The following is a 27,050-nucleotide window of genomic DNA, read 5'->3' on the forward strand; positions in this document are numbered from 1 at the left end:
AGGATTATGCAGTACTAATGTGTTATGGAACACATTTTATCAAGCGCATTAGTATTTAGCAAAATACTTTTCTGTCTAAAATTCTAGCAACTATTGTTTTTGTCTTGGTCTCACTAAAAAATAGAGCGTAAAGTAAGTGTGTTACAGTGAAATATGTAAAGTATGTATGTTTGTGATATACAGGTAGTTGGGGAAATTTTTATTTATCTATTTTTTTGAGACAGGGTCTTGCTCATTCTGTCGCCCAGGCTGGAGTGCAGTTGTTTGATTGTAGCTCACTGTAACCTTGACCTCCTGGGCTCAAATGATCCTCCTGCTTCAGCTTCCTGAGTAGCTGGGACAAGTGGGGCATACCACCATGCCTGGCTAATTTTAAAATTTTTTGTAGAGTTGAAGTCTTACTACATTGCCCAGGCTGAGCAAATTCCTGAGTTCAAGCAATCATCCCACTTTGACCTCCCAAAGTGTTGAGATTACACTCAGGCATGAGCCACTGTGCCCAGCTGGAATATGTTTTAAGTTGTATTTTTATATGACAATTGGAAGCATATGTATTTGGTATGAATCACTGCAGACTTCCAGGAGAAATGTTTTCCAGTGAATATAAGTTGGATTCTTTGTTGAAGATAGCAATGTAAATTCAACTACTATTATTTATATCTTAAATTTTTTATTTCTTCTTGCTCTGAAATGTTAGCCTAAAAAGAAATAGGTTTGGAAAATGAATTGTGTTATCTGGAAATTCCTTAAATAGAGAAAATATGAGTATTCAGGCCCATCTTGACCTTGTGTAATAGATGTCTAGGATTTTAAAAGCCTGAGAAGAGAGAAGCCAGATTCTTTGCTTCTAGGTTATCTTGGGGAATCTGAGTACTGGTATCTTTGACTTTCAAGAACTTGGGAATGGAATAGTAAGATACGTGAGGTATAGCTTTTTCCCTTGGCTTACTTTCGAGTAGACATTGATCTCTTAAAGTGTTGAGATAGCTATGAAAATTTTTGTGACAATTAACAATTAACTTGAAAATATAAAGACTGCCTGTCTAGGATTTTTCACTTTTCTTTTTTTGCTATTTGCCTCCAGCTTATTTTTAATATTCATCAGACAAATTTTTTAATCATTAGATGTCTCTAAGACCTTTCATAATTTATGCAAGTTAATTTGTACCTATTATTTCCTATTGCCAATTTCTGTAGGTAAGAGTTGGTTATTTTCTGTAAATTATAAAGTTTTAGAAAAAAACAACAAAGACTTTGATATTATTTCACAAATGATTTTTGAAACCCAGTCCCATCACTTATAAAAGTGTGGTAGACAAAATTTTCAGAAAAAATTTTGGAAGGCAGACACGTATTGACATAATTTATAAAACCTCAGATTATATGATAATGGCTGTGGTTTTCTAATATTCCAAATTTATAGGAAACATAAAAAAGCAGATGCTCTTAGGAATTTTGTCTAATATCAATGTTAGCTTTTCCCCTTTAGTAGCTTATCAGTGTGGTTCATACACCATGAGAGATTATATTCCAGAACATTTTAAATTGTTAGAGAGTATCTACTCTCAAATTGTGAAGGACCCAACAACTAAAGAAAAATCAGATCTTTCCGAAGTTGTAAGCCAGAGCATACTTTAGAAAAAGTATACTAGTGTTTTCATTATGTTGTTATATATAGACAACTGGTATGTCCAATGATCTTATTTTTGAGAGAATATGCCTTTGGGCCATAGCGATTTGCTGTTTTTCAGTGACCAGTTGAATTCTATGGTGGATTATGAAAATCTTCAAATTTGAGATCTATCATGAGTTTATGTTATTAGGTATATACAAATTAAGTATTGCATTGTCAATTTGAAACATTAATCATTATGAAATGCTTCTTTTTTGTGTGTGTGTGTGTGCTTATTTTCTGTGTACAGTGTGTCTTTTTTGGATTTGTTTTTTTGCCTTTTTCTTATTGGCTTGGAGGAGCCCTTTAAATAAATTATTTATTTGTAATACGAGTAGCAAAACACTTCCCTACTCCCAGTGTTTTTTTTATTTTATAAAATGTTTCTTTTTATCTTTACTAATTCTTTTTTGCCTTTAAGTCTATTTTTTTCTCCTTCCTTCCTTCCTTCCTTCCTTCCTTCCTTCCTTCCTTCCTTCCCTCCCTCCCTCCCTCCCTCCCTCCCTCCCTCCTTCCCTCCCTCCCTCCCTCCCTCTCTCCCTCCCTCCCTCTCTCCCTCCCTCCCTCCCTCCCTCTTTTGATGGAGTCTCTCTCCGTTGCCCAGGCTGGAGTGCAGTGGCGTGATCTTGGGTCACTGCAGCCTCTGCCTCTCAGGTTCAAGCAATTTTCCTGCCTCAGCTTCCCAAACAGCTGGGATTACAGGTGCTCACCACCGTGCCCACCTAATTTTTATATTTTGAGTAGAGTCAGGGTTTAACCATGTTGGCCAGGCTGGTCTCGAACTCCTAACCCCGGGTGATCCACTTGCTTCGGCTTCCCAGCTACTGCACCTGGCCAACTTTAAGTCTAGTTTGATATTAGTCTATATATAGCAATTTTCTTTTAGTTAACATTTGCATGGCGAATCCTTTCCCATCCTTTTACTTTCTACATTGTTTACACCCTATGTTTTTAGGTTTGTCTTTGTGAGTAGCATATTTTTAATCTGGTATGATAATTGCTTTTGACAGTTAATTTAATTATTATTTAGGTCCCTTTACTTCTTCCTACCTTTGTGTCTTCATTGTTAAGTATTTTAATTCCACATGTATCTTAAGCCCCATAAGCCACTATTATCAGTTTGCAACATCAGTATTTATTTAGACTTACCTGATTCTTCTTCTTGTATTGTCATACTTCCACCTGAGAATTTTTTTTTTGCTCAAATAATTTCCTTTACTGCATACTTGTTAGTGAACAGCGTTTTGACCTTTCTGAAAACCTCTTTATTTCATCTTCATTTTTTTTTGAAGCCTATCTTGGCATTTTTTTTTTTCCCTCTTCAAAGACATCTTTGTTGTACTCCCGGTTCCATTATTTCTGTTAAAGTCATCTGACAGTTCTCTTGTTCTTTTGAAGGTAATTTTTTCTTTTTTTCGGCTAGCAAATGTCTTAAGGTCAGGCTGTCTTGATCTGGTCTAGCCTGGCAATTAGACTCTGGGGTTATCCTGTTTCTGGTTTGTCCTGAGACTTGGGGTATAACCCTCACAGATGGGGAATAGCCTTTCTTAGGGTCTCAACCAAAAGACTGAGGTATCTACCAGGGCCCGTCTGTCTTGGCAAGTTGTAACCTCATAGCATTGTGACCCTGCCAGAATGTCTGCTCAGTTCTATAGTTTCCCAGTTGGTTGCTTTTTGCTTGTTTTTCCTCATTATGCCTTATGTACACTCAGTTTAGGGGTTAGCATGCTCCTCAAGGGTAAATTGTATGAAAAATTTTAGATTCAGTTTTCATTCTCTCTGGGACCTGGGACTGACATGTTTAGACTTAAGGCTGCTACCTTGTTTCCTGTCTTGCAATCAGCAGATGCTTTTGGGGAGAAAAGTGAGGTTGTTAACAGAGGGCTTGGCTCAGGGCATTTCCATTTTCTCCTTTAGCACCTCAAGTCCTACCTGCCTTGGTTGCTCTCAGGTGCTGTCAGTCTTTTTGTTTTGTTTTGTATTTATTCATGCTTTTATAGTTGCTATTCTAGACCAAAGGGTTAATCTGATACTAGCAGCTTCTTGGTCTTGTAAGTTTAGCAGCTGATAGAAATTATTGCCTAGCTCCGTTATTTCATCAGGGTTTGCAAAATTGTGATATTTTAATTGTATTATTTCTTCATTAGTTTAAATAATTTCATATCAAACAGCTTTCACATGAACTGTGTGATTATCTGAGGTACAGTTCTTACAGGAAAGCCAGAATATTAGAATGTATGCTTTACTCCCTTTATCTGCTTTAACACCAGTGAGTTGGTTCCCTAGTATTTTCTGAAGGTAAGCAGTGTTTGTTTTTTGGTTGGGGGTGGGGGTTGTGTGTACTAAAAATGAACTAAATGTACTAAAAAAATTTTAGTAATTAATGATGAATTAATGATACTTAACTCAGATTTAAACATCTTTTTATGTCCTTGAATCAATAAAAATTTTTATATTTAATATTCATCTTGTGTCATCCCAAACTTCGCTAGTAGTTGCTTCAAGTTAATATCTCGATTCTGTAGATACATTTTAGTAATCTTTGGTGAACTTTTTGCTTTCTGGTGTTCTAAGTTTATCTTATATATTTCCAGTTCTTATAAAATTCTTCTAGCAGGATCCGGTATATAAAGACCATAGTCTGAGTGCTAATGGGCATGGTCATTGTGTTAAGCCTTACAGTGGACAGGCCTTTTTAAAAGAGTTCAGCTGATAATTACAAATTAAATTTAGGATTACAAGGTTTTTATTAAGCCTCATTTAAAAAATATGTGTCTCTTTTCTTTTCTGCCAAACATTAATTCCTAAAGACTTTTGTTTCATCTGTAAGTCAGTATATCTAAAATAGTTTCAGGCTAATACCAATATTATTACTGACAATATGATTACTTATAAAAGTTTAAGATTCCTTTGCATTTCTCTTTTTTTCCTTAGATATCCCAGAAAAGATGTGGGAATCACATTCCTTCAAAGGCATTTCCTTTGAAATAATTCCTTTGTCATTAAGTCGTCAACTTGATATATATTTGGGCTTGTTTCATTTTGCTCTTTTGTATAACTGCATTCTGTTTCCCATAATTCCCTATAGATATGGCCTATTTCTTATTTAAAGACTGTTTTTTTAGAGCAGTTTTAGGTTAACCTCAACAATGAGAGGAAGATACAGGGATTTGCCATATACCTGCTGTCCCCATGCAGCCTCTGCCATTATCAACACTCTCGCTAGAATGGTGGTGCATTTGCTACGATGGATGAACCTATGTTGATGCATCCTTATCACCCAAAGTCTATTACTTTAGGGTTCACTCTTTGTGTGGTACATCCCATTAATTTGGACAAATTTATAAAAACATGTATCTACTGTTACAATATTTCACAGTATATTCACTGCCCTGAAAATCCTTGGTGTTTTGCCTATTTATTTATTCATCTCCCCTGACAGCTGCTGATCTTTTTACTGTCTCCATAGTGTCGTCTTTTCAGAATGTCATATAGTTGGAACCATACAGTATGTAGCCTTTTCGTATTGGTTGCTTTCACTTAATATTATGCATTTAAGGTTCCTCCATGTCTTTTCATGGAGTGATAGCTCATTTCATTTTAGCACTGAATAATATTCCATTGTCTGGATGTACCACAGTTTATTTTTCTATTCACTTTGAAGGACATCTTGATGGCCTTCAAGTTTTGGCGATTATGAATAAAGCTGCAATAAACATCCTTTTGCAGATCTTTGTATAGACATATGTTTTCAACTCTTTTCGGTAAATACCAAGGAACATGATTGTTGGGCCAGGTATTAAAAGTATGTTTGGTTTTAAGAGACTGCTATACTGTCTTCCAAAATGGCAGTATCGTTTTGCATTTCCACCAGCAACGAAGGACAGTTCCTGTGGCTCCACATCCTTGCCAGCATTTGGTGTTGTCACTGTTGTGGATTTTGGCCATCTAATAAGTGTGAAGTGACATATCATTATTTTAATTAACTTTTCCCTGTTGACATATGATGTGGATCATCTTTAAATTTGTTTTTTTTTTTTGAGACAGGGTCTTACTCTGTCACCCAGGCTAGAGTGCAGTGTAGCATGATCATGGCCCTCTGCAGCCTCAGACTCCTGGGCTGAAATGATCCTGCTGCTTCAGCCTCTCAGGTAGCTGGGACTATAGGCGCATGCCACCCTGTCCAGCTAACTTTTGTATTCTTTTGTAGAGCCAGGGTTTCGCCATTTTGCCCAAGTTGGTATGGTATCTTTTCATATGCTTATTTTTTATCTACATATCCTCTTTGGAGAGGTGTCTGTTAAGATCTTTGACCTCCTTCCCCTTTTTAAAATTGGGTGTTTCTGTTCTTATTGTTGAATTTTAAGAGTTCTTTGTATATTTTGGAGAACAGTCCTTTATCAGATTTTTTTGCAAATATTTTTCTCCCATTCTGTGGCTTATCTTCTGATTCTTTTGATAGTGTGTTTCACAGATCAGAAACATTTAATTTTAATGAAGTCCAGCTTATCAATTCTTCCCTTTATGGATCATAACTTTGTCATATCTAAAACCAATTGACTTGTATTTTTTGGTTTGTCTGTCCCCCCTCCTTTTTTCTTTCACTGTAAACACACACATGGGTGGGCATGAATATGCATATATAATGTATAGCCCCCTGATAAATGGTACCAAACTATCTGTACTATTCCGCCACTTGCCTCTTTCCTTAACAGTGTATCCTAGACATCACTCCACAGCAATATATGGATAGTTTCTTCGTTCCTTTTTTACAGTTACATTATAATTAATGTGGCTGTGTAATCGTTCATACTGCAAGTCCCTACTGATGGACATTTAGGTTGATTTTGATCATTTTTTGCTTTATAAATAATGCCATATGTTTGTGTGTGTGTATATATGTGTGTGTGTTTAAAGCCAGAGTAATGTTGGAATAAAGTAGATTTATTAGTTCAAAGAGTAAATGCATGTATATTTTTCTCTAAGATTTTATAATGAAATTTCAAACATATGGTAAATTGAAAGACTTTTACAATAAATACCTTATAACAAACACCTAGATACTACCTAATGATAGCATCCATTTACTTGCTTTCATCCATCCCTTCTAACTCTGTATTAACCCATTTTAGTTTTGATGGATTTCAGGGTAAATTGCAGATATCTGTATTCTCTCTAAATACTTCACACCTATTACTAATGAGAATTTAATATTTGTACAGATTTCTTTCTTTTGGTATAAAATTTGTATACAATGAAATATGAAAATTTTAAGTATACAGTTGACTTTGATGAATGTGTATATCTCAGTAATCTAAAGCCCTAATGAGATGTGGAATACCAATCAGCCCAGCAAGTTCTCTTAAGCCTCTTCTTAGTTAATCCTTGACCCCGCATTTTTAGAGGTAATCACTGTTCGTGTCGTGCTTTGTTTGACATTGATTTACAAGGGATTTTGAATGTGTTTTAAAGTGATGTGTTGAATTCATATCCCAAGGGACAATAGAGAAAAATTACTGTTTTTTAAGTGTATGTGTGTAGGAAATTTGCTTGAGAGATGTGCCACTATTAAAACTTGTTTCCTTTTTTGGTCTGGATTTCAGTTACCTACATGACATATTTTAATGTCTTTCTTTTCCTTAATTCCACAAGCACCCCTGCCACTTTGGAACAGAACTACATAGTCTGTGAGCTGCAGCAAAAAATAAGTGTGCTGTATTCCTTTTTGAGAAGCCATCTGAAGAAGAAGAGCATTGTATTTTTTTCCAGTTGCAAAGAGGTATTGGCTGTTTAGTTTTCTTTCTGAACGTATGTTGAATGTCCCTTTTGAAATGGCAAATCAATTAGACAAATTATTGTATTGTACGAGAAGTACAGTGCTAGGTGTGGTGAGGGATCTTTAGTGTCCTTGTGGTAAAGGAATCTGTGGTTGAGACTTTCAACTCCACAACGGCAGAAACTGTGTCTTTTCTTAGGCATTCTGTTAAGTGCTAACAATACTGGAAATGTAGTCCTCAATAAATATTAGTAGAATGAATAGTTGTTAGCCAGGCTAAGCAGAGGTCTTTATAATCTGATACCTCCCTTACCCTCCAGGAATATGGGAATGAATATATCATTTATTTCCATGCCTTATATCTTTGTTTATGCTGATCTGTCTGGAATGGCCTCCCTGCATCCCTTCACCTAAATCTGGGGAAATACTTATTTTGAGGCTAAGTTCAAATGTCATACCTGAAAGTCCCTTTCTGACACTCCCTTTTGAAAGAATCAGTTGCTCCCTCCTCTAACCTTCTGAAGTGTTTTGTTTATATCTTAGTTAATAAACACTTCTTGCTTGAACACTAGCCCTGTGCTAGGAATAAAGAATGAGGATTTCAGAGATGTCTAAGAGAACTTTGTCTCCTCTCTTGAGGAGAAGGGACCACCATCTTCGTGCATGCGTGCGTGCATGCGTGTGCCACTTCTCCTGTACTATATTTCAGATTCCAGATGACTTCTAGGGAATGTAGTAGATCAATTCTAAATTTACAGCTTTTGCAATAATTTTCCATAATAAATATGTAGATGAGTTTCTCTCTAGCTTATGGGAAATTAAGTGGTGATCTGATGCTGTTGTCTACTGAACCTTATTTTAACATGTAAAGGATGACTTTAGCCTTGGTGCGGTGGCTCACGCCTGTAATCCCAGCACTTTAAGAGGCTGAGGTGGGAGGACTGCTTGAGTCTAGAAGTTGAAGACTAACCTGGGCAAGATGGCAAGACCCTGTCTTTAAAAAAAAAAAAAAGACTTCAGTTTTTTAAGGACCTATCTTAGATTTTCAAAGCTTCCCAGATCCCGGGAGCATTCCTCAAGGTAACTTGGAAGTGTGTCCTGAGCAGTAGCCAACCACAAAATCATAAACTTCACATCTCTTAAAGAAGACTTAGTTGGTTTTTGTATCTAGATACTAGGAAATGATTCTGAAAGTTCTATTTAAAGTTCTGTTTAAAGTTTCTACTCTTTAGGAGATGGCATCAAAGGTGGCCTTGGCATAGTTGCCCAAGGTGGCACTGCAGCCCCTGGTCGAGGTATAGCAATTATCAATACCCACCATCAGCAGTGGCTTCTTGGGCAAAGGGCCGCGATGATGCCAGTGCCTCCTGAGGTGGGGACAAGGCTCACCAGTATAGAGCCACAGAGGTCTGTCACTTTGCAAGGGCGGGTGGGCTTGCTGATTTTGTTCCTCCAGTAACCTCTCGGCACAAGGACAGTGGAGAGCTTGGCCAGGATGATGGCCTCTCAAATGGCAGTGGCTACCTCCTTGGAGCACCTGATACCCATATCAATGTGGCCATTGTAGTCCCCAATGGCAACATGCCTTGAACCCAGTGCATTGGCCAGTGTGGGCCGCGTTTGCACCATATAATCTTTGAAACCTCATTCTTGAGAGATGCCCCCAGGAAAATGTCAATGACCTAAGCCTCCTTGATGGGCAGGAGAAGAGAGAGATCTCCTCCAGGGACTTGGTCTTCATGTCCTTGACCAGACAGCACAGCTTAGTGACTGGCATCCCTTCCTTGGCTTTGCCAGTGGCCTTGGTTGCAGGTGCTGTTGCTGAAGCCTCTGCCGAGGCCTCTGTGGTTTCCCATTCCCGGTCCTGTGGACCCTTCTGCTGCACCAGCATCATCTGCCATTTGGTGTCTTCTTGGAGAAGCTGTTTTTACATCTTGACAAAAGAAAGGCCTAAGTCCAGCTGTCTCTAATCCTTGCCTGATACTGTCCCAGAATCAGAACCTCCCTGGCAAGTAGCGAATTGCATTTGAGAAAGTAAATGACTAGTGATTGGGTAACAAGTCATTTTGCAATTCACTTGGTTTCCCATTCTTTATTTTCAGCAAAATTGAAGAGAGACTTTATCTTTCTCTTTAACTGAGCGAATAGATCACCAAAAATTATTTGGAATAATGCATTATGAGTTTTGGCCTGTTTTCTAGGAGCTCAGAATTAAACTTCCTTTGAGTTTTATTTATGTGAACAGATTTTAACCCCCATGTTAGAGAAAATAAAATAATGTTGAACTCTTTTCAGTCTAACAATCCATAGTATCTGTTTATGGGTACATAAAGAGAACCAAAACAATTAACTCTATATAGTCCCATACATTGAGATATATTTACAGTGTTTTTATTTATGTCTAACAGTTTTTTAAATCAAATCCCAACATATTTCTTGGTTTGATCAGTTCTGTACTATTGATTATTTTAATAATTGCTGAGTCTGAGAGGAAAGTTCAGTCAGCCTATGGCCACAGGAAATTAAAATAAGCTTTTTCTTTTGTAGGAAATGAGGTATGATAACATGATCAATAAAAGGCTTTCAAGCTTCAAACTTAAGATGCAATTCTGTGACGTTAGGGAATAGAAATGTGAATTAAAGGAGGGAAGGAAATCAAATTTCTTAAAATTAAAGAAGAGTTCACATTTTTTACTTGGTTGAAATTGGGTATCACATTGCTCTGCTGATGAGAATCTGTGGGATACATTCATAAGAGATAAGTGTTTATTTTAAAACATCAGTATTTACCAGAAATTGTGTTCTTTGCTATGATTGAAATTTTGAAAGATTTCAGATACCAATACAAAAATATAAGAAGAGCATTTTTTTGAAAATCAAAGGAAATACATGAGCAAAAATCTTTGCAGACCACAACTCTAAACTACATTTCTCTTTCTCTGCTCTATATTTGAACATTTTTTTAATTGGTAAAATTCGTGCTGCTTAATACATTTTTGCTGTCCGTCTTCTAAGCTTTATTGCTGTCATCTGCCATAAGCAAACTTATTCTTCTGTTGATGCCCCAGGTCCAATATCTGTACCGAGTGTTTTGCCGGCTACGTCCTGGTATTTCTATCCTTGCCCTCCATGGTCGACAGCAGCAAATGAGAAGAATGGAAGTCTATAATGAGTTTGTCCGTAAGAGAGCTGCGGTACTCTTTGCTACTGATATTGCAGCCAGGGGGTTGGGTAAGAAAACTTCCTACCATGAAATTTCTGTGATCATGGGAAATGTAATTTGCTTATAAAGTGTATTTTGGGAAATCTGATAGACTCAAATACTTGAGTTTCTTTTCTTATTTTGTAAGAGAAAAGTAAATAGTAAATTGGTAGCAATTGACTAACATTAAGGATGTATCAGTGAAAATTTCCATAGTATTTGTATCTTTTTTACTCTTACTGTTTCATGATAATCACACCATAGAATACTGAGGAACCTACAAAATAGAAGAGATTAAAAGTTTAAAGATATGAAAACAATTCTCGTTTCTTTGAAAATTGGAAACTTGTTTATAGATACTGAACTCATTCAACAAGAAAAATCAGTGAAATCCATGTTTTCACCATTCTAATTTTTATCTGATAAATCACTACATTTAATGCATTTAAATTTATTTTCAAAAAGCTGCTTTGTTGATTATACAACTCCTGGCTTTGTGGGAATGGATGGGGATGGACGTAATTAGAGAGGGAAACTAGACATAGGAACAAAGCGTGAGAATAAATAGGTGATAATTCGAATCCTTCAGTCACTTAATTTTATTGTATTGTTAATTATAGCAAATTTGAAGCATACACAAAAGCTGAATATGTTTAATCTACCCTCATATACCCAACTTTAACAATTATCTTTTTCATAATCCTCCTCCTGTCCCTCTTGGAGTTCTCTAAAGCGTATGTCAGATGTCATGTTTATTAGTTTAGGCTGGAGTACAGTAGCATGATCATAGCTCACTGCAACCTTGATCTACCAGGCTCAAGTGATACTCCCACCTCAGCTTCTCCAGCAGCTGGGACTACAGGCATGTACCACCATGCCTGATTAGTTTTTATTTTACTTTATTTTTTATTGTACTTTAAGTTGTGGGGTATATGTACAGAACGTGCAGGTTTGTTACATAGGTATACATGTGCCATGGTGGTTTGCTGCATCCATCAACCCATCATCTACATTAGGTATTTCTCCTAATGCTGTCCCTCCTCTAATCTCCTACCTCCCGACAGGCCCTGATATGTGATGTTCCTCTCCCTGTGTCCATTGTTCAGCTCCCACTTATGAGTGAGAACGTGCGGTGTTTGGGTTTCTGTTCCTGTTAGTTTGCTGAGAATGATGGTTTCCAGCTTTGTCCATGTCCCCATGAGAAGTCGTGCTTTCAGGTTATTAAATATTAGGGTATTTCACTATTTGTCCGACACAAAGCAATCTGTCTCTTCTGTGTCAGATACGAAGTAATCTACATATTCAAACAGTCATTAATTTTAGTTCATTTTGTCAAGAGAAATGTTTACTATCTCTTGGTTCATGCAATTAATTTTACTTTTAATAGAGTTCATAGATGATATCCATCGGTTTGATGTGATGAAAAGTCCTGGCAAGCAATATTGTAAAATAAAAATAGTGCAGCAGGGCAGATCTTGTAACCAGTTTCTTAACTTCACATCCCTTCTCTATAGATTTCCCAGCCGTGAATTGGGTTCTTCAGTTTGATTGTCCTGAGGATGCCAACACATATATTCACAGAGCAGGTAGAACTGCCAGGTAGGTGTACTGACTAATTTCTTTTCTTTTGCTGCTATCTAAATAACAAAACTGCTTTCCCAACTGCAGATAAACGAAGAAAGCAGTTCAGGTAAGTAAGTGCTGATTTGGCATTTCATGGTGTGAGTTGATAGCAACTTGATAGCTACTGTAAATCTTAATGACTAAGACTTGATTAGTGCTGCAAAAAATCCATAAAAATCTTATTTTAGTTTGTTTTAACTTTCTTGTACTTTACTTTTCAGCAAAACTGCTCACTGAAAGTCATCTCATTGAATCCTAATGACCTGTCAGTTAGGTCTAGGACTGCAGTAGTCTTCACTTATCCTCAGGGGTTGTGTTCCAAGGTCCCAGTGTATGCCTGAAAACTCAGTACCAAGCCCAATATATGCTATGTTTTTTCAATCTAGTAACTGAGACAGTTAAGTAACTAACAAGCGGGGTCTTGAGCGTGCATATGCTGGACAAAGGGATGATTCACATCGTAGGCAGGACATCGTGGATGGTGTGACATTTTATCAGGCTACTCAGAAGGGTGAGCAATTTAAAACTTATGAATTGTTTATTTCTTGAATTTTCCATTTAATATTTTTTGGGCCCGGTTAACTGTGGGTAACTGAAACCATAGAAAGCAAAACCACAGATACGGGGTGGGGGGGGGACTACTTACTGTATTATTAAATCCCTATTTTCAGATGAGGAAACTGGATCTTTGAGCAGTTAAACAATTTGTTCAAAGATCCACAGAGCCGAGATTTGAACCCAGGCAGTCTGGCTCATCTAGTCTAGATCTTGTGCTCTTACCTTCTAAAGTATAGGCTAAGAAGAGGCTAAGTGGTTTGGAATCATAGATACCTCTTTTTCCTTTCTTCCTAGTTCTGGAAATAGAGACATTGCTGAAGACCACTCCCTCTCTCTCCTCTTTCCTATACTCCCCACTTTCCACCCAAAATATCCTATGTTTGCTCAAGGGTATGAGGAACTGTCTAGAAAAGAACTTAGTAGGCTGGGCACTGTGGCTCGCACCTGTAATCCCAGTCCTTTGGGAGGCCGAGGTGGGCAGATCACGAGGTCAGGAGTTCAAGACTAGCCTGAGAAACATGGTGAAACCCTGTCTCTACTAAAAATGCAAAAAAATCAGCCGGGAGTGGTTGTGCGCGCCTGTAGTCCCAGCTACTCGGGAGACTGAGGCAGGAGAATCACTTGAACCCGGGAGGCGGAGGTTGCAGTGAGCTGAGATCGCACCACTGCTTTCCAGGCTGGGCGACAGAGTGATGCTCTGTCTCAAAAACAACAAAACATAGTAAAGTCAGTCATTTGGAATTAAGTGGCATAGAAAGGGATCTGAATGAATCAAAAAGGATTACACAATCTATCATTGCTATTAAGCTGTAGCAGCGAAGCTGGGAGGTATATGTTCTTGGTAGAATTGTAAATGGTTAACATTTTTCTAGATAGCATATGGTAATACTTATCAACAACCTTAGAGTTGTTCTTTTTGTCTTAGTAATTCCACATCCAGAAATGGATCTTAAGACAATAGAGATGAATAAAGCTTCAATATACATTTGTCTTGTTGATGTTTGTAGTGTTTAAGAATTGGAATTTACTTTATTATGCTGTTTAGATTATGATTAATTGTGGTTAGCCACAGATGGACTGTTTCTTCGGTTTTACATTTTTGTTCTGTTTTCTTATCAAAACTGGATGATTGGGTGTTTATCATATGGATTCCAGGATTGGTCTAACTAGACCAACGGTTGCTTCCAATTTCAAGCCACAAACTCTTCTCAAAGCTTTCCCAGGGATGTCAGGATCTTTAGGCTCTAGCACAGACTGTCCTGTCTGGCAGGCTTGCTTTACCACCTGCCCTGTGCCCACTTCAGCAAGTGGCCCCAGGTATGAAAGTGTGCTGTATCCCTTGTTTACCTAGGAAGTCCCCTTGGAGTTTAGTTCTTTTAGATTTCTATGCATTTATATTTTTTGAAGCTTTGAAGAAACAATTTTTTTGTTTTTATGTGGTCACATTTTGTTTCAGCTGAAGTGAAGGTTTTTTATGTCTTTTTATAGCCTAGCAAGAAATAGATCTTTTTAAAATTCGATTTAATTTTCATAAGGTGTTTGAATGTTTGAGTATTTGTTTTTTTTATTTTTTATTTTTTATTTATTCATGTTTATTCTGTGGGCCATCTTTAAACATGGTTTATAATAAAAATGCACTCAAATTAAATGTGCTTCTTTTCACCAGCATGAAAGAAGGGAGAGAACAGTATAATAGTGAAAGACTATTTAAAAATAGGATTTTTTTTTTTAATACTTTAGGTTCTAGGGTACATGTGCACAACGTGCAGGTTTGTTACATATGTATACATGTGCCATGTTGGTGTGCTGCACCCATTAACTCGTCATTTACATTAGGTATATCTCCTAATGCTATCCCTCCCCCCTCCCTGCTCCCCACAACAGGCCCCAGTGTGTGATGCTCCCCTCCCTGTGTCCAAGTGATCTCATTGTTCAATTCCCACCTATGAGTGAGAACATGCGGTGTTTGGTTTTCTGTTCTTGCGATAGTTTGCTGAGAAAAATAGGATTTATGTATTAGCGGGTTCAAAAGTAAGTCTTAATTGCAATTGATGGTGTAGTTTTAAACAAGCAATACAGTTAGGATTGGATTTTGTATATGATGTCATTGTACATTTGGACAAACTTGCTTTTAGAATTTTTTTTCTTATTGGAACTAAGTAAAATGGGACATGGGTAGAATAGTTGCCTGTTCTCTTCTCCATTTTTATGAGGGGGTAGTTGGTGCCTCATTGATCTTTAATGTATTAAGTACATCGTTTTTGTTTTGTTTTTTTGAGACAGAGTCTCGCTCTGTCACCCAGGCTGGAGTGCAGTGGTGCGATCTCAGCTCACTGCAACCTCTGCCTCCAGGGTTCAAGTGATTCTCCTGCCTCAGCCTCCTCCCAAGTAGCTGGGACTATAGGCACCTGCCACCACACCTGCCTAATTTTTGTATTTTTAGTGGAGATGGCGTTTCACCATGTTGGCCAGGTTGGTCTTGAACTCCTGACCTCAAGTGATCTGCCCGCCTCAGCCTCCCAAAGTGTTGGGATTACAGGTGTGAGCCACTGTGCCTGGCGAGTACATGTTTTGATTGTCATTCATAGTGAGTATTTTGGGAAGTCATCAGTGGTGGTCGGTGGAATGACCTTCTCCACAGTGTAATTCTCCTCAGTAAATGTGTAGTTGTGTAAATTGGTACGTGTACCTGTGCACATATCTGCATTCTGTGCTCCTGTGGGCCTCTGGATAGGCAAGGTTGGATATGGTGTCTCACAAGTGCATTGGGCCAGGGGTGTGGGAGCTTTTTATTTTTATATTTTCTTTTCCTTTTGGATATCTTTAATATAATATATTCTTTAATGTGATTATTTTGATATGTATTACATACTTTTTAGATGTCCCAGTGGTATTGTTGGGGACAGGGCAGACTGATTCCTAAATAGAATACATTTAGCAGTAAAATTCTCCCTATATGAAGATTATTGGACATGTCAATATAAATCAGGAAAAGATTCTAGAGGGGAGAATATTTCAAGGTTCTTGGTACCTAGAGAAGTTGATGAAAATTTTATGTAGTTGAACATGCCGTGGTGAACATTACATTGGGTCTTAATGACTGTGGAGATGAAGAGGAGTTAGAACAACATCACATTATTGTGTCTGAAGAGAGAGAATACTAATCTGAAAAAAATGTTGTAATGTAATTTTTAATGTGGTCATTAACTTTTAAAGCACAAGCCTGTTTGACCTTTTGTAACCAATTAAAAATATTTTTACTTGACTATTTTAGATGTATAGTTAGTGGAAAGGTTTAGCATATATAATGCTTTTTTTTTTTTTTTTTTTCCTGGCAGTTTAAAAGTTGCCAATAATGGGCTTAAAGATAATTAGAAAGTTTTGTGGGCCATGAGACTGAATAATTGAATTGAATAAAGGCTAAATTAAAATTTGAATCTTATTAAAATCCTGTGTATTCGGCTGTAATTAAAACCAAGTTGCCAGATAGTGTTTGCTTTTGGAATTGAACTATAATATATCGACATAGGAAAACAAAATCATTAGCAAAATAGCTGAGATTTGGGGAATCTTTTGTTTTCTTTTTCTTATTTTAGCTAAAAAAGTGATTTGGGTACTTTTGCCTTGAAGTACCTAATTCTGTATTAATTAATTTTACCTTTCTAAATTCCTTTTGATCTGTAGCAGTTGAGAAATTTCCCTGCATTTTCCTTAACCATCACACCCCTTTTAACAAAATGGTCTCCTTTAGAGATAAGTGAACCCAGGTATATGAATATAGTTTTATAATGCTGTATCCTGTGATACATTCTACCACTTTAAAAAGCAATTCTCTTTAGGGCTTATAGTTTTTTTGGTACAAAACTAAGCTATTCCAGTTTTTATAAAAATGTCCAGTTGAAAGTAGAAAATATTTGGGAACGGAAAATAGGCATCAGGTATTCTCAATTAAAAAAAATGTTTTTATTTGGGGAGGGTGGGGAAGGGTTGTGGGTAGAAGATGGGCATTCATATATAACTATTTTTTTTTTCCCCAGAATAGTGGAAGATAAAATAATTTCAGCAATATTCTAATTTAGCCTTATTTGCCTGGCTACGTTTTGTGGTGCTCAGAAATTTTGTAACATAGGAGCAGAATGTGATTCCACTAGGGGACAGCAGAGGCCAGACCTTAGCATTGCACACTCACCAGTAGCAGCTTAGATCTTAGAAAAGAGGAAGATGGCCACTAGTTAAAATCTGTAATAACTTGTGAAGAGTTCATGGCTGGTTGTGGGAGAATACTGGTACTTTATGGAATAGCTAATGATAATTTTTTTAATAGGCTCTTTAATTGGTTTGTGAATTGAAATAATAAAGGTACAAAGACAGTTTTCATGAGCATTTACTTTCCAAGGGTTACCATGTGTACCTTAGATATAAGATAGAAGCAATCTTTGTTAGTGAAAATGATTTCTTTCATTCCTTTAGCTTACATTTGTGAAGGTCTACAGTCTGCTCCTCGTAGATAGTGGCTGATGCTTCTTTACATGACCTTCTACCTTTGTTGGTATCTAAGATTTAAAGGTTGCATAAAAGGTCACAGCAAATTTATTTTGCATCTGGAAGCAGTGAGGAGCTGGGGGAGAGTATAGCCAGTATGGCTGTAGCAGTAGATAAGGAGGGCTTATATTTCTTAGGAGCCTGTTTCCCAGGCATCCCTTGGGAATATTTCTTAGGAGTCTATTTCCCAGGTACCCCTTGGGAGTAGGGGTGCCCCCACTTTATTCTCCTGTCTAGTCAATACAGCAGGCAGAGTGTTCCTTCTAAAACATAAGTCGGATTATATCACTCCTCTGATGGCATACCATTTCACTCAGAGTGAAAGCCAATGACCCCCTGGGCCTAAACTAGTAATCCCTTTCCCTCCAGTTTCCTGGTATTCTCCCCTTGTTCTCTGTGCTCCATACTGGTCTTGCTGTTTCTTGTATGTGCCAGGCATGCTTTTGCCGGTAGGGCCTTTATACTGGTGCTCTGTCTTTTCTGCTGGAATGCATTTTCCTCAATATCCACATGCCTGTCTTCCTTACCCTCCCCTACCACTCCTTTTCACCCTGCTCGACATTCCTTTTTCCAAAGTCCTTTATCACCTTCAAATATACTAGAGTATTTACTTAGTATATTTTTACATTGCTTTTCACCTTGATTGTAAGTACCATAAAGGCAGCAATGTTTGTCTAGTGTACTGATATACCCTAAGTGCTTAGAACAGGAACTGACATGTAGTTAGACATTTGAGATAGTGATTCAGACTCACGAATCAGATCTTACCTAATATGTTAATTATCCTAATATGTTAATTTATTGTTGTGTAACAAATTGACACATGGCTTGGTGACTTAAAGCAGTAACCATTTATTATTGCAATAACCATTTATTATCTTGCAGCTTCTGTGGGTCAGGAACCCAGCCAGTGTGGTTCATCTGGGTCCTCTGGCTCTCAGTCTATCACAAGGCTGTAATGAAGGTGTCACATGGTCGTTTAAGGTTCAACTAGGGTTGCATTCATTCTCAGATTTATTCACATAGTTGTTTCCAGATTCATTTCCTCCTTGGCTGTTGGTCAGAGGCATCTCTCAGTTCCTTTTCATGTGGTCTTCTTCACAGGATAGCCACAGCATGGTAACTGACCTCATCAGAGAGGGCAGATGATAGCTGAGGGAGAGGAAGATAAAGCAGTAATGTCTTTCATGACCTAGACTTGGAAGTCGCAGTCCGTCTTTCATGTAACATCCTGGTGGTTGCATGTCAGTTCTATTCCTTGTTGGGGAACTACACAAGGGTGTCAATACCAGGAGGTGCAGATTATTGGGAGTTGTTCTATAAGCTGCCTACCACACCCAACATTGAATTTTACCACTGATTACAAGGATAAAAGCAATCCTGAGGTAGAGGTGAAATAGGAAGAGGTGTGGGATCTCTATTATAGCTCCCTGGTTATTTTCTTGCCAAATTAGGGCAAGCTGTGGCCCATGTTAACATAGAAGACTCTAAATAATGTGTAGCTTAGATGGACGCTTGCATAGATGGACTATTTGTATACTTGTTTACAAAGCCCACCAGAGAAGCATACTTTCAAATCCATAAATTGTGAACAACCATGGTACATCCTATTAAAAGCCTCTCATAGGTGAGAACTCTCACCTAGCAAATGTTTGTTTCCCTGGAGATCTGTCATTAATATGTTTTCTAGGAGATTTGACCATATCACTTTTATTGGGGTGTAGAGAGCGCAGGGCATCCTCTTTCCTACCTCCCACCCCTGTACTACACAGAGAACGAGTAGACTGTGGTTTAGCCTTTTACTTCCCAAACTCAATACATATTTGTATGAATGAACTGATTTAGCTCATCGAACAACTCATGAAGGAGGTTCTCGTATTAGGAAACTCTTTCTCAGAGACTTTAAGGTAGATTACGTCTACGATTTCTCAGTTTAGTAAGTACCAGGCCTGGGATTTATGCTTAGGTCTTTCTGACTCTAGAACTCATTCTTGCCAGTTGTGCCCTGATCCAGCTGTTTACATCTAATGGATTATGTCTAATGGAGCAGCCCTGCTGCTCCCATGCGGGGCTTCTAGAATGCATGGGAGCCAGTTACTGGGAGAAGAAAGGTAGATGTCTTTAAATTTGTTGACATTTGCGGTCATGAAGACAAACTAAGAGTGTATGCGTTTTCTTTCTTTGGACTATGAGAGATAGACATCCTGTAGTTGTTCCATCACTGCCTTTAGAAAATCAGGAATCTGAGGTTTGAATTTGACTTTGTCACCTATTGACCATGTACCCTTGGACAAGTCTTTAACTTCTCTAAGCCGAGGCTTGTTCTCTGGTAAAATGGGGTTAATCGTATCTAACTCTGTTATTTCCTGGAAGGATAATTTTAGGTAGTATCAGTACCACTTTCATTTGAGGTTTCTTTTTATTCTTAATCTGTTACAATTTAGCCTTTTTTTGTAAAAAAAAAAAAAAAAATCTTTTCTGGAGACAAAGTTGATAGAATTTAATGATTTCTACCCTTTCTCTGTGAACCCCATAAATCCTTGTTCTTAATCAGTTTGCTAGAAGCTTTCCATGCAATATGTATTAGCCAGCTTGGTTTCTTTCTAATTACTTACGGTGAACTTCATTTGTCACTGTTGGGCCTGACATGGTATACCTGTGTGTTATTTGAGATCTTAAGGTGCAGATGACTTTCTTTTCCCCAGAATATTTCGAAACCTGTTCTTTTTTCCTTTTTTAAATCTAGTGTAGAATCTTCAGACATTCTGTAAGTCAGAGATAACCTTTTTCCTGGAATAAGCTCTCCTTTGTACCATGTTGTGCAGGAGGAACAGAACAGTTGGACTCAGATCCCTTATGGCTGTCTTTCTGCATGTGCATAACAGACTGTACTGTTCTCCCCCAGTGACATGAAATCTTGGGAATGGTTGTCACAGGTAAGGCTGAGGTACAGGGAGAATAGAAGGAGATACAGGGCAGGAAAAAGAGAGGACTCTGCAATAGTAGAGTGTAACCAACAAATGTCTCCCTTTCTCCACCTCTTGATTATTGTATTGTGAGCAGTAGCTAGCAAATCAGTAGTCAGAGTTGTAATTTTAGATCCTAAAGGGACATAAATCAGTCAATTGTATAATGTAGAAATAAGAAAATGTAGTAAATAGTAATTTATTTTATCTGAAGTTACACAGCTAATAGTATAACAGGACTAGAACCCAGTTCTTTTGACTAAATCTGGTGTTTTTTTTTTTTTTTTTTTTTTGTGACTGAGTCTCGCTCTGTTGCCCAGGCTGGAGTGCAGTGGCGTGATCTCGGCTCACTGCAACTTCCGCCTCCTGGGTTCAAGTGATTCTCTTGTCTCAGCCTCCCGAGTAGCTAGAACTACAGGGTACACCACCACACCTGGCTAATTTTTGTACTTTTAGTAGAGACGGGGTTTTACCATGTTGGCCAGGTTGGACTTAAACTCCTGACCAGTGATCCATCTGCCTGATATCCCAAAGTGCTAGGGTTACAGGCATGAGCCACCGTGCCTGGCCAAGTCTAGAGTTTTATCTGCTGATAAAGCTTCTAGTGTTCACTCAGCAAATATTTGTTGGGCATGTGTTAGGGACACATGACAAATGTATACATGTCCTCAAATTTAATAATCAAGATAAGGAAATATACTAATATTGGTAGTACTAGGATGTATGTTAAATGAGGTAAGAGTGAAACAAAAGATATAGGTCTTAAAAGCATTGTTTTTTAAAAAACTTATTTTTAATAACTTGTATTACAAAAATAATGCTTATTCACTAAACAGATTCTAGACTATAATGACAAAACAAAATCACCTAAATTGACTACTTAGAAATGTTTTTTTCTTGTACGTGTGTGTATATTTTTTCTAGTCACAAAAATGGGATTGTTATAAATAAACTTTCTGTAACCTGACTTGTAACATGGAGAACCAGGCTAAGAGAACTGAGGGTGGCTAGGCAGCTGTGAATGGCATATCACAGACCATGGTAGGACGATAGTGGAAAGGATGAATGAGCAAAGTTTAAGGGACAATTAAAGACCCAACTGGAATGGAGTTGATGTGTTGGAGAATCTGAATTTGAGTAGTTAAAGATTATTGGTTCATGGGTAGAAGGCAAATTATTGCCAGAATGGCAGGGCTTTTTTCCTGCCTCTGGCTCTAGTTTGTTTGAAGGTTATTTCAGTGGAAGAATTACCTTGTACACCCAAACCGATGGTCTGGATTCCTGTTTTAACTAGAAATACTAGTGAGCTGCAGGATGTGGAGATAAGCTTCCTGATATCAGCTAGACAATCATGACCAATCTGTTGAGTATTCTTGTTTCTGGAGGGAATCCTGATGTAACTGAAAAAGTGGTGGATTTAGAAGTTTAAAGTCTCTGATATTTAGTAAGTAGCTGATTTTAGGCCAACCTCCTGGGCTCTCAGGAATACTATTTTGTGTTGCAACTTCCTGCTGGTTGCTTGCTTTTAAGACCTGCAAGTTTATATATTAATCCAAAAAAATTCATAAATTTGGAAGAGCTGCATAAATTCAGTATAGTATTGATACTGATGGCGAAAATGAAATTTTGTTTCAGATGCTTTTTATCAGGTGGCTAGACTGTCTCTTAAAATAATTTGTCATGGTGACTAGTTAATAATACTGTATTGTATTCTTGAAAAATGCTGACAGTGGGTGTTAAATGTTCTCTACACAAAAATGATAACTGTGAGGTGATACATATTTTAATTAGCTGGACTTAACTATTCCACAATGTGTATATACTCCAAGACATCATGTTGTACATGATAAATACAATTTATCAATTTGAAATAAATATGTTTTGAAAACAAATATGTCTAAATGTAGTTTTGAAGTGTAGATCTTTTTTTTTTTTTTTTTTGAAACGGAGTCTCGCTCTGTTTGCAGGCTGGAGTGCAGTGGCGTGATCTCTGCTCACTGCAACGTCTGCCTCCTGGGTGCAAATGATTCTCCTGCCTCAGCCTCTCCAGTAGCTGGGACTACAGGCGTGTGCCACCATGTGCAGCTAATTTTTGTATTTTTAGTAGAGTCGAGGTTTCACCATGTTGGCCAGGATGGTCTCGATCTCTTGGCCTTGTGATCTACCTGCCTCAGCTGCCCAAAATGCTGGATTACAGGCGTGAGCCACCGCGCCTGGCGTAAAGTGTAGATCTTTTGAAGAACACTTATTTCTTATGTATTTAGCCTTGGGCCTTGAATATTGCTTTTGAAATCTAAAAGCTCGCTCATGGGTAAATAGACTGTATTCTTGCAAGCATTTTTTAAAAAGTGAAATGTATTTATGCCTTCTTTTAAAAAGTGCTTTTATTCTAGAATAAAAACTTACTGGGGAACTTTTGGTATTAGCATGTGGGAGATAACTTGTGGTTTATGTTGTTTCAGGGAAAAGATGTGTGTAATGTAAAATAGGTAAAATGGCCAATGATCTTTTTAATGGGTGCTTGCCTTATGGATTTGACTTTGGGTATTTTCCATTTTCCATTGGGAGTCTTTTTCTTCTAAAATTCTGCTGTTGCTATTTGTCTTAACCTTGTGTAGCCTTCTACATATATTCTGTTAGCTGAGGCTTTAAAAGGTTTGATCATGGGCCCTTTGTGACTTTAGTCCTGACTCATCTTCCCCGGTTCTCCCTGGGAATGAGTAGATGAGATGAACAGAGGTGTGACTAGCCTTATTATTCCTTTCTAGGAGTCAGTTGGAACATGAGAGAACATTGAGTGAATGCCTTTTTGATCTCCTAGGTTCTCTTACCTCTTTGCCACAGTTCTTGCCCTATGTAGATTTGTGGGCCTTTTTATTTCATCTTGCCATCCCTGAACTTGAATATAGAGTATTAAAAGGGTTGACTGTTGCGTAGCCCTCAACCCACTGTTCTCCTCCTTCCTAATGGTTCCAGACAGAATAAGCCTTTCTACTTCTGGAGGTAATTCGCTTAACCTCAAGAGTCTGGCTGCCTCAAGGGCATTTTGGAAGTATACTGCTTAGGAGTCAGCATTAACTGATTCCTGTCCTCTTTGGACCTGTAATCTTTCCTTGGTGGAGTCTGGGAGCTTCAGACATGATGTCTCTCCGTTATCTTGTCTGCTCAGTGTGTCACCTCACTGCTTTATGTAGTAATAAATGCTGCCTTCACACATGGTCTGGTCCCATACTGCTTAGGGATCTGCTTTAAATTCATAATTTTTTTTAGTGAACAAAGATGAAGTGAGTCATATTATTCTGTGTTAAAATACTATGAGGAAGGTATTTGGTACTAGTCTTTCAGTTCTAAACAGATAATTGGTGAAAGTAGTAAATTGTATGTTCAGCGTCACTCTGTCCCCTCTGTTGACTAGAAAAGCAAGTAGGCATGAAGAAGATGAAAGTATCCAATGGGCTCTCAAATGGTGCCTTAGCCCATGGAAAACTCGATTACCCCATCTATATCCCTTCCCCTAATGTCGGATTAATTCCTAATTATTCTTTAGGTCTCAGTTTAGATGTTAGTTTCTCCAGGCAGTGCCACCTCTCAGTATGTCAAAGCCAGTTTTTCCTTCCAGAATTTGATGATAAAATTCTACTTACATATTGGTGGTATTCAGTCTCTGTATGCAGACACATTCTGGGGCCTCTAAAAACAGGCTCTAATGTACCTTTCTAGCAGTCCTTCCTGCTGTTTGTGTACCCTGGGCTTCAGTGGAATACATTTTCCTTGTATTTTCTGGCTTCCACTCCCTTGTTTATGCCATTCTCCTCCTTTGCTGTACCTTATTCTCTTCACTACTTTAGATGCTAATGACTTCTGGCTGCATGGATGGTTTAGTCCAGTACTGCCTAGGGGGACAGCTTTAAACTCTTTTCCATCTTCAAGGCCCACCTGAAATTTCATTTCATATTCTGTGACATATTTTTGTTTTTCTCTGGCTAACCCCGAGTGGCCTCTTTTCCTTTCTGAGTTGGTGGTTTATTGCCTATGGTTGTCCTTTTGCACCTACTTATTTACTGTTTTGTGACTGTTCTCTTGATTCTCTTGCCTGTGTGTTTGTTTTTTATAGTTAACGGGAACATTAGATCACTGGAGACAGGGATTTTCATCTTCTGTTTCTTTATGTTCTTTACAGTTTATGCCCACAACAAAGTTTCTCAGTAAAAGGTTTATTTGCTCCTCACATTTTACAGTATGAATCCTGGTGAGAGTGTTTTGAGATTTTTTCTTCTTTTTATTTAAAAAATTTCTCCAAGTATCCAATTGTGTTCTGTGTTTTACTGCTTGTATGTAATGGCTGACATGAAGGTATTGGGAAAATCTGTATGCAAGTAGCACAAGAAGCTTAGTAACTACAGGATGTTTTGTGGCCCATGTCAGTACAAATTTCTGAAGATGCAGCATGGAATAAGATTTTACTAGGTGAGGGAAGAGAAGTAACATGGATTGGAGCCAAGTGTTTTACTTGAACAGAACTCTTCCTTCCTTCCTTCCTTCCTTCCTACCCCCCCCTCCCTCCCTCCCTCCCTCCCTCCCTCCCTCCCTCCCTCCTTCCTTCCTTCCTTCCTTCCTTCCTTCCTTCCTTCCTTCCTTCCTTCCTTCCTTCCTTCCTTCCTTCCTTCCTCACTTTCTTGCTTTCTCTCTTTCTCTTTCTCTCTCTTTCTCTCTTTCTTTCTCTCTCTCTTTCTCTCTTTCTTTCTCTCTTTTTTTTTTTTTGAGACGGAGTCTTGCTGTGTTGCCCAGGCTGGAGTGCAGTGGCGTCATCTCAGCTCACTGCAACCTGCATCTCCTGGGTTCAAGCAATTCTCCTACCTCAGCCTCTCTAGTAGCTGGGATTACAGGCACCCGCCACCACGCCCAGCCAATTTTTGCATTTTTAGTAGACACCACGTTGGCCATGCTGATCTCAAACTCCTGACCTTGGGTTATCTACCTGCCTCGGCTTCCCAAAAGTGCTGGAATTACATGCACGAGCCACCGCGCCTGGCTGAACAGATCTATTTCTTATAACTAATGCTTCAGGACAATTTTACTTCCAAGGTGTAAATAAAACCCCCAGGAAAAGGAATTGATTTTTTTTTAAAAGTATATATTGGGTGCCATATTTATTCAGAGATTAACTTTATTGTGATCCTCTAGTGGCTTGAGTGAGAAATTGTCTCCTTGTTACGTGGATAGAGAGCTATTTAAGAAAATCTCTTTAATTGATTTATTTCTTAGAATTTAGATCATCTTCTGTGGAACAGCCTGAAAGTCATTAGGAATGATAACTAGTGATGAAAATGATATGAGGTGTTCAGAGTCCTAGTTTTCTGTTATTAGAGATTAAAAGCCAGTCTCTGATATTTAATGATTAGATGAACTGGTTTCCATGTTTATCTATTCACCACACTGTTACAATGTAAAATGCAGATTACATTGATGTGTTAAAGTTTTTGTTTCTTTTTGTTTAGGTACAAAGAGGATGGTGAAGCTTTATTAATTTTGCTTCCCTCAGAAAAAGCTATGGTGCAGCAGCTTCTTCAGAAGAAAGTACCTGTGAAGGAAATCAAGTAAGACCTACTTGTTGTCTTTATGTTTTTAGGAAAATGAAGGCATGAAATTGTTATGCTTAATTATGTGCACCTAATTCCCTCCTCCCCCTAATTTATTCAACTGCCTGGTTTGACTTTTATCAAAAGGCTCTTTTTAGAACAGTTTTAGGTTCACAGGAAAATTGAGAGGAAGATAGAGTTCTCATATAGCCCATTCCCCGAACATGCACAGCCTCTGCCATTATCAACATCCCCCACCAGAGTACACCTGCTACAATTGATGAACCTATGTTGACGTTTTTCACCAAAGTCCATAGTTTACACTAGGGTTCATTCTTGGTGGTGTCCACTCTGTGTGCTTGCACAAATGTGTAATGATGCATATCTGCCATTTTAATATCATACGGCATTTTCACTGCTCTAAAAATCCTGTGCTCTACCTGTTTATTCCTCTCCCCTCCCCCTGAACCTCTGACAACTACTGATCTTTTTAGTGTCTCCATAGGTTTCTTTCCAGAATGTCATATATTATAGTTGGAATTATACGGTACCTAGCCTTTTCATATTGGCTTCTTTCACTTAGTAGTATGCATTTAAGGTTGTTTTGTTTTGACCTTGTTTATATAACCAACTATAGCCTGGTTATAAAAAGGACAGATTTGTATTGATTTTATGCAGATAACCAGATTGCCATAAAAGCTAGTAAGTTGTCTGAATTCTGATGGGTCAGGGAGAATAAGGTGCTATATAAAGAATGTCATTTATAGGTTACTAAATACAGGGTTAAAGATAGATCAGGAAGAGAAAAGATCTTTTCATTCCCTTAATAAAAATATGTAAGATCACATCAGTAATATTAAAACCAAAAAGCCACAATTAGATTCTTGTCAGCAGTTCCCTTAATCCTGCTTAAGTCTTATAGCTAGTGGATATTGGATTAACGTTCAACTTTCAAAGGTCTGAAGGACATCTTTTTTTTTTTTTTTTTGAGACGCCCAGACTGGAGTGCAGTGGCATGATCTCGGCTCACTGCAAGCTCCACTGCCCGGGTTCACACCATTCTCCTGCCTCAGCCTCCCGAGTAGCTGGGACTATAGGCGCCCACCACCACGCCTGGCTAATTTTTAGTATT

The 27,050-nt window shown here is 38.0% G+C and overlaps 1 protein-coding gene across 2 annotated transcripts in view; it reads left to right on the forward strand.

The window, feature by feature from the left end:
• Positions 1-27,050, forward strand: part of LOC105493650 (DEAD-box helicase 10) — a 274,626-nt gene that overhangs the window by 15,795 nt on the left and 231,781 nt on the right. For both annotated transcript variants that reach the window (XM_011761477.2, XM_011761476.2), the window contains exons 7-10: positions 7,325-7,451; positions 10,517-10,679; positions 12,165-12,249; positions 25,838-25,936. In XM_011761477.2, the coding sequence (XP_011759779.2) occupies positions 7,325-7,451; positions 10,517-10,679; positions 12,165-12,249; positions 25,838-25,936 (474 nt within the window). The remainder of the gene's footprint in view (positions 1-7,324; positions 7,452-10,516; positions 10,680-12,164; positions 12,250-25,837; positions 25,937-27,050) is intronic.

This window comes from Macaca nemestrina, chromosome 12 (genome assembly GCF_043159975.1).
Source record: "Macaca nemestrina isolate mMacNem1 chromosome 12, mMacNem.hap1, whole genome shotgun sequence".
Taxonomy (NCBI): Eukaryota; Metazoa; Chordata; class Mammalia; order Primates; family Cercopithecidae; genus Macaca; species Macaca nemestrina.